Below are 11,288 nucleotides of genomic sequence, written 5' to 3'. Positions count from 1 at the left end.
TATGAAGTTTTAGGGGATGATCCACATTCTGGAAACATTAGGAAGCTGGAAATGGTTCTTTGAGGCAGTAAACAATGACAGAAATAATAATGAAAGCAAGACGATGATAAAGATGGACTGCATGAACTTTCTTTTTATCTTTTCTTTGCCATTGTGCCTTTCCCTCCACGGAATAATGGTAGTAGGAGAAAGTAAGATCTATAGGAGAGTGAACGATGAAAGGGAAGTGGTTTTTGTTTTGTCTTTTTTGTCGTTGTTGTTAAAATAGTCCAGTTGGAGGCAGTCGGACAGGTATGGTAGTCATAGAAGATAGGAATGGGGGAGACAGGGTTAGGCCTTAGGCATTAGGGGATATAAGAGGAGTTATTTTAGAGATAAAATTCTGTATTTTTAGTTTTTCACAAGATGGCAAATCAAAAGTTCCAAATAAATATTCACAAATTAAGCATGAGCAGTAGAAAGCATTTAGGGGGGATTCAGTTTGTCTATGTGATAGATAATCCTGTTTTGAATACTCTTATACATAACACTCATCCATTTAGTTAGTATGTTCATTCATTTATTAAACAAATATTTATTGTGTGCCTATTCAGTGTCATGACTGCTGGGGATAGAGTAGACATATCAAAGTTTCTGGCCTCTTAGAGCTCACATTTTGGTTTGAGGAAGGCGAGCATAAAAAAGTAAACACATGAATAGTATAAGTTTAGGCAAGGATAAACGCATTGAGGTCAATTAAAGCTGGAGAAGGAAAGAGTAATGGAGACAGGAAGGGAGAGCTATTTTTGATAGAGTCATCTGGAAAGACCATTCTGAGGAGATATTTGAGCTGGGACTGGAATGATGTGACGTTGTGAATCATGTGAAGTCCTGGGGGAAGAACATTAAGGAAGAAGCAAAAGCAAGGGTAAACACCCCAAGCAGAAATGAATTTGTGAGGTTAGAGACAAGAAAGCTCATGTGGCTGAGTGAGTGAGCCTGAGCCATGGTAGGAGATAAGGCTGGAGGAAGAGTCAGCAGCCAGATGGTTTAGGGCCTTGAGGACTGAGGTAAGGAGTTTAGATCATAGTCTAAGGTGAAGGGAACTGCCTTGAATAAGTGCCTTGCCTAAGTTTCTTAGAAGTAGAATTTCTCTTTTCTAAAGATAGGACTTTTAAGATGGGAGGACATTTCTCTCAGTGGGACTGCATCTAACAATTTAATTAAATTAATGGGAAATATGTTTTTTAAAATATATAACTATAATCTCTCTATATAGATATTGACAATAAATTAAAATGAATTATGCTTTAGCATATTTTGATTTATAATAGATATGATACATCCATATTTCTACTCTACTTATTCTGATTTTCAGAATCAAGAAAATCTCAAATCTGGAGAATCTAAAAAACTTAGATGTCTTGGACCTTCATGGAAATCAGGTATCATAAAGCCTTTTCTTTCTTTTTTGGAAAAATCTAGTAAATTTGGCATTTTAAAAGTTTTAAGAATTATATTGAATTTTTCAAGAGTTACTTTATTGATTCACTGAAATTTCTAAGGTATTAAGCCTATTAATATAAGATCTGGTAATTTATCAGCAGTAAATGATAGATAAAATATTCGAAATCCTTAAAGTTATGACAATTTTGTTATTTAGTCTTATTGCTTTATTTTAAAAATAAAACAAATAAGTGAAGTTATCCAACCTCAACCCAAGAACTAGAATATTATTAATGATTTTCTTTAACTTAAGTGTTCCTCTTTTATTTTGAGGTAACCACTATTTTGGATTTCACATTCATCATTCTTTTGTTAGTTCTTTTTAGTTGGCTTTATCACATGTGTGCCTAAATAATCTATTGTTTAATAGCATTGTCTTTTAATTTTAAAAAGGTATCATACCATATAGACTATCATCTAGTTTTTGCTTTTTGGATACAATATTATGTTATTGAAATTCATCTATTTTGATCAGGTAGCTGTAGTTTACTCATTTTCACTGTAGATTACTCATTTTCACTGTTGTATGTTCCATGGTATGGTTATACAAAAACTTTTTAGTTTATTATTGATAGACATTTGGGTCATTTCTTTTTTTTTCTGCTTTGTTTCCTGTTAGGAATAGTACTTCTAAGAACATTTTTGTACATGTTTCTTCTATATACCATATGTACTCTAGGGTATAGATCTAGAAGTGAAATTGATGGGTCATAGATTATTTAAATGTTGGACTTTAAAAGATAATGCCAAATTGTTTTTCAAAGTGGTTATACCAATTTATACTCCTAATAGATTCTGTTGCTTCACATCTTTTTCAACATTTGAAATTGTCAGACTTCTTAATTTTTGCCTTCTTAATTGTTATAAATAATTTCACACTTAATTGTTATAAAGTAGTGTCTCCATGTGGTTTTAATTTATATTTCTCCGATTACTGTATAATCTGAGCTTGTTATTCTGTTAAGTCAATTAGTCTACCCCCATATCTGTCTTTCTTAATCTCTCACCTGGTTTGTTTTGTTCTCCCTCCTTATTCTTTTCTCTCAAAGAGTCTTGACTGTTTTTTATAACATTTTTAAAAATTTTTAATTTTAGGCGAGGCAACCCTTGGTTGACCTCATAGATTGCAAGGAACTTGTCAGCTTACGATCCCTTATTTTTTATTTTTTATGCCTACAGCAAGCACCTGGCCTTCCTAGTTGGTCTTCCATCCAAGTTCTAACTAGGTCCGACCCTGCTTAGCTTCCGAGATCAGACAGGATTGGGCTTGTTCACGGTGGCATGACCATAGACTTGGCTGTTTTTTAACCCTTCACTCTTCTATTTAAATTTTAATCTTTGAAATGTGGATATTTACTTATGAATAGCTACATGAGCTACATACTCATGTAGAAGGTAAAGCCTCTCCTGAGACGGTAAGCATACATTCTAGGATGATCCAAGAGTTGTTCCTGGCTGTTGATGAACAAGAGCTGCCACTGCCACTTGAGTTGGTCAAGTACAAACTTCAGAATGATCTCTCTAGGCTCTCTAACAACTGTTAGTCCCAATCGTTTCAGTGAAAACCTAATATAATTAATAAAGACCTTGATAGATCTAGATAGGCTACATCTGCCAGGTTCTAATCTCATCCCAGCCTCTCTGCGTGTCTGTCTGTGTGTGCGCCTTGTGGGAGGAGTGTTGGTGGCCTTGGAACTGTCCAGCTCTGCAGGCTGGTTAGTGTCACTTTAGTAGAAGGGAAGTTACCCAGTTAGGTGGTGATGGAAGGGAAGTGGTATTAAAGAGTTTTGTCAGTAAAAGATTATCATATGCAGAAGCACTGAGACTAAAAACAACATAGTATTTTTTACTGCTAGACACTTTAGAGTAACAGTTAGAAATGAGGCTGGAGAGGTAGGTAGAAGCCAGATTGTGGAGGGCTTTGAACTCCATACTTAGGAATTGCTATTTTGTCTCATAGACCACTATTTAAAAAAATATTCATGACTATAAGTGAAACTTTATGGTAGCGATGTTTTCTTAAGTTTATTTAAAAATGTATGTATGAGAAATAAATATCATGTGGCTTTCACATTTTAATATACCTTTAAGAATTCATGGGCATTACCAAAGATCTATAAGTGTACCTGATAAATGAATAACATATCATTCGATCTGTATATTATGTCTAGGAATTACTTACCATTACGTGGATGAAAAATTCCTTGTTCGATGACCTGTGGTTATGTGCCTTATAATTTCAGCATATGTTTGTGATATTCTGTGTATTAGGACTAAACATTTGTACCACACAACATATTTCTCAAGAATTTAAAATAAGAAGGAAGTTTTAAATGAAGATCTGAGTCTTGTTTCAAAATATGTAAATCCAATAAGCAAAAATTTGGAGTATTTCAAAGCAAAGATAGTCTTGGTGACTTTAGGTTTTTAAAAAGTCAGAAGATAAACTATTCAAGATGAAACAAGGTCCAACTCTAAAAAAAAATAGCATCAGGTAGTTAAAAAATGATAAGAAAATTACATGAATGATTTTTGTCTTTTGAACTTACTTCTGTTGGAACTAAAAATGATACTTAGCATACATTGTGAAATAAAATGTTTTTGGTTTATGGATGTGAAACATTCTGAGGGATGGTGATAGTGTTCAAGAAATAGACTGGGGAAAAGAAAGAGATGGAGGGAGATGAAACTGGAGACAGAGAACAGTTGAGAGTCTAATCTAATAATCTTGGTGAGAAGTGATAATGGCTCGAACTAATATAGTAGAATAGGGACATAATGAGGGGGCAGATTGGATAAATATTTAAAAAGTAGAAACATCAAGATTTAGCAATTGATTATATGTGAGTAGTGAAGAATGCAGAAGAATCTGAGAGGGTGACTCTCAATTTCTAACACAGATTTTGTTTGATCTACCAAAATTGGTTCTCTTGGTAAATGCTTACTTTAACATGTATCATTTTTATTTCCAACAGAAGTGAGTTTGAAATACAAAAATTATTCACGTAATTTTCTTTTATTTTTTTAACTATCTGATGCTATTTCTTTTTAGAGTTGGACATTGTTTCATGCTTTCAGCAATATCTTTTCCTTCAGGGAGAGCTTCCCCTTTCTGTCATTGCTTGCCTAAAAGCAGACATTTGCCCTTTCAGTAGTGCCGAGTAAGAAGATTGTCTTTATCCAGATAGAGGAGTCTGGGTTACTCTTAGACAAAAAAAAATAAGACTGCAGTATCGAGTTTTCCTAGATGTATTAAGAAGCTCTGCAGTCTGTCTTGGGACCCCCTTTCTGATCTGTGTGACCCATAATTGGGCTTTCAAACATTCCTATCATCTCTTCTTCTTCTTGCTGTGAAGTTTATTAATTAATCAAGAATTATGCTCTTACCCTACACTACCCTTTGCCTGAAGTTTCTTCATGTACTCGATGCTTGTGACTTTGTCCATGGCTGCAGTGAGTAATAGATTATTCCATTAGAGATGTTGCGTGTGATTTTGGCCTATTCGATTGCAAACCGAGAAGCTGAACAATATCCCCAGTGATTTTTTTTTTTAAATTACAGGTTGATACCCATATATTAGAATTAACAATGTCTCTTTTCAGACTTACCAAACTGAAAGGAAACTCTAAAATGTAGACATTCTAATTGTAAGTGCCAATTAGAAAGGTAGTTTTCTAGAAGAAATGTCCTAGGATTATTAGCAGAAGGGGGAAGACACCCTATGCAGGTCATACGAAAATTGTGCCCCTTCATTCTATATATTTATATTTTTCTTGAGCTCAGGAAAGTTTTATTTTACATATTTAAATATTGCTTTTCCATTTATGTTTGTTAATCTATATTCTCTATCTTCCATATCCCCATCTTATCTTTTATTCTTCCTATTTCTATTTTTTCTTAGTATTTTAGGAGAATTTCTCAAGCTTATGTGGATGTTACTGATTTTCCAGTGTCTATTTTGCTTTTTACTGATTACATACATTTCAAATTCTATTACCTATTTAGTTTTGAAATATTTTTGTCCAAGTTTTATTATTCAGTTCTGTCATCTGCAAATACTGATAATCTTGTTTCTTCTTTTATAATTTTTATTTAATTTACTTTCATTTTATATTAATTAGACCAAAAACCTTAGAACAAATTTTAAAGCATGATCAGAAGTTACCTTTATATATTATTGAATTTGCAATAAGCATACATAGGTTTCTCTTCTCAAACCTATATGGAATCCAGATGGTATTTTTTAAATGCAATAGAAGTTCCAAATAACGACATAGAAACTGGATTATAAATCTAAAAATGAAAGTTCTTTTAGCCAACATCTGCTTTGAAGTATTAAATAAAAAATTTCAAATAATGTTTCGATGGCAGTATAGATAAGAAAATTAATCTCTAGTATTGCAAAATTTATTTTTTTAATGTTCAGAACAAAAGTGTTATGGGTATGACTCATTGTTACGTAAGTATGTTACATTAAAAGGTTGATAAAGTCTCCTGCAAGGACTTCTACTTCTGTGTCATTAGAAATTCATCCCATTGTTCTATGCTTGCGATAGTACAATAATGAGGCTTAAAGTCATATTGAGCTCTTATCACTTCATGGGTATAGCTTTTACTTACCCTTACCTTACTGTGCAACTAAAACTCTTCTGCTGCAGTTCCGTCCTTATGTACATGTGCATACTCCATGATTCAGGTCTTCTTGTTCTAAACAGTGTTCACCATATTGCATCCTGACTAAACATTATGTCTCCTCTGTAAGCATTTCCACTCATAAAGAATATCCATTTTTGCCCTTCACTGGTGATCCCAGTTCCTTGAATCTTTTCCATTCAGACTCTTGACTACTCTCAGGATGCTTCAGTATAAGTGGAATTAATAAGGAGAACTTGATATTATTTCTTTTCCTTGTCTTTTCTCTCAGAGGATGGTCTTGCTAGACCAAAACGTTGTGAGCTTATGCTTGATCTCACAGTAAGTTTCTATTTGGCAGGTGCTATGTATGCTTCTCACCTTCACAGGACCAAGCACAGTGTTAGGCACTTAGAGATGCCCCCAAATGATGGACTTTTTGATTATTTGATAAAATTTACTTCAAATATTTAATATAGTCAAATTATAAAATATGTTTTTTTAGTTAATTTTCACAAGTTAAGTGACTTTATATTATCCACAACAGAGAAAATTGGAAATAGAGTTTTAAAAGTCTTCATATAAACTTTCACTGAGTCCAGTGGCTATACATTTCATTTTAAGGTTTTTATAACATACATATCTGAGATTAATTCCTGCTAATCATCCCTTCCTCATTTTTTAATAGATTGCCGAAATCGAAAATGTCAATCATTTGTGTGATTTGAGAGTTTTAAACCTTGCCAGGAACCTTTTAAGTCACGTTGATAACCTTAATGGGCTGGATTCACTAACTGAACTTAACCTACGACACAATCAAATCACTTTTGTGGTGAGTATTAAAATGGAATCGATATATGATCTCTGGCTTTTCTTTTAAGGAAAGGAAAAAATGTTGTAGCATTGCTTTATGCAAAGTAAGCATCTAAAGTAATTTAGTTTTTTTCTGAATTTAAATTGTGGGTATAATTATTAAGCTTTATAATTTTTTGACTTGGAAAGTGTTAAGGTGTTTTTCATTTTAAAAGATAAATGTAAAATTAAAAACGAAATGGAAGTGTTATCTGTAAGTGAATCAGCTAGTGTAAATGTATACTGAATCCTTTTCTGTTTTGTCATGGGTGTAGAATTAGACTTTTGGTGATTGAAAGCTGATGAATTATTGCACGAAGAGAAAAAAGCGTCTGAGGTTGAGGGCTGTGAGGATATGCATAGATATCATATCCCTTGCAGTTTTTAAAGAGGCAGCTTGGTAAACTGGAAATAGCATTGTGTAAGGCATGAGAGGCCTAATTCTGGTCTTAGCTCTTTCTCTCATTAGCTGTCAGCCTCGGTTTACTTTTCTCTAAAATGAGGGCATTGGGCTAGATTATCTCTAGGGATTGTTTTTGGCTTCTTGACTCTGAAAAAAGAAAAAATGTAAGAGAACTGGCATGGGAGGAGGAGGAAGAATGTTAGCATTGTGGTGGGGAACTACAGAAAGGTGACTCTGAAACTCTGAAGATAAACTTTGTTAGATTTATAGTTTTACTCAAGTTTGGCAACTGAATAACAACTAATGCTCAGGTATTTTGTATTAGGCATATGTGAAGAGAATTAGAAATATGGCTTTCAGTTGTATTATATGATATAGGCCAAGAAGACTTCTAATGATTCATAAAACATTTGTTCTTTTAACAGGTTTCCTTTGTTTTCATGCAATAGAAAAAATATATTAGGTTCTCTGGATATCATTTAAGTACTTTTAAAGGTATAATCTAAATCAACTTTTTCAAGATATTGAATTGCTTAGTAAATAATTGAGTGTGTTGTAAGTGGTACACTTGAAACGGCTGGGGGACAGATGATGTTTTATCTCTACGCCATGTTGTATAGACTTGTTTCATTTTGAAGTTTTCCCAGAAGATCTGAGCCACGTAATGCTCATATCTTCTAAGAGATTGGGATAATCTCAGAACCTTGTCCAAGACATGGATTTACTCCAGAGCCTCTAAAATTGTGTCAGGTCCTCTCCCCAGATTGGATTTAAGTATTAGAAATGGCTTGTTTATTTAAAAAGACACGCAGATTGAGTTAATCTGTTACATTGCTGAGTCCCTAGGACTGCTCAAGCTGGACTTACTATGTCCTCAGGACATTGAGATGGTAAGAATCCAAAAAGCTTTGGTAGACTGCGGTATAGAAATCTATTGGCCCTAAGATATTCTTGTCTATATTTTGTCTTTCACTTAGAAATTGCATTATTCATATCCAGGAAAATGCTCACTGAATTTCCCATTGAGTACTTTGTCTAATCATTATTGTTATAGCTTAGGCAGCAGTAAACATCTTAGGAAAGAAGAAATTATATGAATTTCTAAAAATTAAGATTTAATAAACATTATGCATATAGTATCATTATCATAAGTATCTTGCATATTAACTTATAGAAAATTATGAGTATATATATATAAGGATAAATAAGAAACATTATCCAACTCTAACTTATTTCTTTTTCAAAACATCTTTTTCCTAAAAGAACCAAGAGACTTTTAAATCTGAGGATTCTTTTTTTTTTCCATTATCTCATCTTTTCTCCTCAGTCAGTTATCACACTTATTCTTTTTGATTATTTTTCCTTTCATGATTTTGATTTTTGTCAATGGCTGGTAATCCTTAAATGAAGACCATGTTAAATAGTGGCTGGGTCTCCTGTGCAGCTAAATAGGTCTTTTTAACCATAACATCTCTCCCTAGAGTGGTCACTAGATTATGTAACTTGTTGAATTCCACATATTGACAGACTTCTCTTTACAGTGAATAGAAGGGAAAAGGCAGGCTTACTCCATAATTGCCAAAATAAGAAAAAACTATGTTTGGGGGTAAAAGGACTTTAGTATCTTTTTTACCAGGTGAAACTGCCATTCCTTTTCCCCCCACTGGTTCCCCTTTGGCAGTTCTTAACTGTCTCTGTAGATAGAACACCCACACTCTCCATCCTTCCTTGACAAGATACTCTGTTTTGTTTAGAGAGCAGATATTGAGTCTCCAGCTGAGGGTTTCCTCAGCCAGCAGCTCTGTGCATGGTTGTGTGTACATGGCAGGGATGGGAGAGGGCTGGAAGTGGGTGAGTATGTCGGTGTTCCAGGAATAGCTGTTGAGTCGACATACCTTTAATTACACATCTTCTTGATTAGCCACAATTAACCACAGTCTGTGACTGCTCTTTCTGTGCATTGACTTGGAGCATGGAGTAGGATGGCATTCTGTCAGAAAGGAATGCTGCGTTTGCAGTGCAGCATCTCTCTCGCTAGTTCTGAGCTGCAGTGTTGAGGATTATTATCTCCAGTGAGATTCTATCTGCTTTCTAGATTCCAGAAATTCATCAAAAATGGTAATCTGTTGACAACTCTCGTTTTTATCATTTCCTTGGATTTACTCATTTTGTATTTTTTTTTTCTTTGCTTCACCCATTGAATCGGGAAGGACGTGAAACAAATACATTACCTATTTCACCATTTGATCAGAAACCTTCTCTGATGTTTTTGATGTAGAAAAGTTATTGTTTGTTTATTGTAGTTAAATCATTGATCTTTTTCTTGAAAATTTTATAAATTTTAAATCAGATGTCTTTTTAGTTTATAAGGTTTCTTTCCGTTTTAAAAAATTATGAAACCCCAGAAGAATAGGAAGTAATATTTCCATTTGTATATCCACGAATTAATAAATAAAAACCTTTCAAATATAGTTGAGGCCTTCCGTGTAAACCTTCCTTATCACATTCCCTCCCTTCTTTGCAGAGGTAACCACAATTCTGAATTTGGCGTTTTTTCCCATGTATCTGTTTCTTTTTCCCATATATATACATATCCCTAAACAATATAAAGTAATTGTCTTGCATGCTTTTAAATATATATATCTTTTGTAAGTTACTTTTATTAACATATGCTTTGAGATTTGATAGTGGTAAATATTCACTAATTTTCATTGTTATATAGTATTACATTGTATGATTGTAACTAAATATTCATTCTTCTATTTATGGACAGTAATATTATTTCCAAAGTTTTGTTATTAAGAAATGGTACAAATAACATTTTTTAAAATGTCTTTTTTGCATACATATGACAATTTCTCTAGGTCAGTGGCTTTCAGTCATTTTTAGCCATAATTTATGGCAATAAACAAAATTTACATTAAATACATATTTATATGGGTACATTACAAATAAAGGAAATAAGCATTTCATAAAACCTACTTTTACTGCAGTCCATTCTGGTATATCCTATTTGTTTCTACTGTATCTCATAAAAAAATGTTGGTCTCAACCTCCTGAGCTGATTTCTTGACTTGGCAGTGTGGAGGTGGGACCCCTTGCTCCTCCAGGGCAGTAGCAGGCTCTGCAGTCAGATAACCCTCCCTTTTCTTGACTACCACATGTGGTTGTGGGACAGGGCCGATTCACATGTCTGCCCCCCATCAGTCTCAAGGTGACCTCTTATGTATGTCCCCAGTTGTAGGACTTCTGTTCAGCCAGACCTCAGGCGACTCCCAATGATGGTGGTTCTGTAGTTTCATTATAATTTTGGTGTAGTCACTAAAGGAGCAAGCACAGCATTTACCTTCTACACCATCTTGACCCGAGCTCCAGAATTTTTAAGTGATAACATTTTAGAACATTTGGTTTATCCTCTCTTGATTATTCTCTATCTCTTCCCCTCTCTTTACATCTACTAGTCTCCTTCTCTCTCTCCTTCCATATATATTGTTTTGAACTATTTAAGAGTAAGTTGCAGACATGATGCCCCTTTATCTCCACATACTTCAGTTGTGTTTCCTAAAAACAAGGAATTTTCCTATATAACCACATTACAGTGATCAAAATCAGGAAATTAACACTAACAGGATAGTATTATCTAATTTATAGATCCCATTTGGACTTTCCCAGTTGTCTCAATAGTGTCCTTTATAGCAAAGAAAATCCAAGATCATGCATTGCATTCAGTTGCAATCTGCATTTGAAAAACAATGCTCTAACGTAGATACTTGGGAGAAGCATTGCTGGGTGCCAGTATTATGCACATTATTTCACTTTATCAGATATCAAGGTGGTTGTACCAAATTACATTTCTATCAGCATTACCTGAGAATTTCTTTAACTTCACATCTTTGGTGACACTTGATGTCAAAC

The 11,288-nt window shown here is 33.9% G+C and overlaps 1 protein-coding gene across 9 annotated transcripts in view; it reads left to right on the top strand.

The window, feature by feature from the left end:
* LRRC49 (leucine rich repeat containing 49) overlaps positions 1-11,288 on the top strand; it is a 131,209-nt gene that overhangs the window by 16,873 nt on the left and 103,048 nt on the right. For all 9 annotated transcript variants that reach the window (XM_011375842.2, XM_011375832.2, XM_023521916.1 and 6 more), the window contains 2 exons: positions 1,358-1,424; positions 6,807-6,950. In XM_011375842.2, coding sequence (XP_011374144.1) covers positions 1,358-1,424; positions 6,807-6,950 — 211 coding nt within the window. The remainder of the gene's footprint in view (positions 1-1,357; positions 1,425-6,806; positions 6,951-11,288) is intronic.

The sequence above is a fragment of the Pteropus vampyrus genome, unplaced genomic scaffold (genome assembly GCF_000151845.1).
Source record: "Pteropus vampyrus isolate Shadow unplaced genomic scaffold, Pvam_2.0 Scaffold10, whole genome shotgun sequence".
Lineage (NCBI taxonomy): Eukaryota > Metazoa > Chordata > Mammalia > Chiroptera > Pteropodidae > Pteropus > Pteropus vampyrus.
Note: the sequence above shows the minus strand (reverse complement) of the source record. Positions and strands in the feature narration are given on the sequence as shown.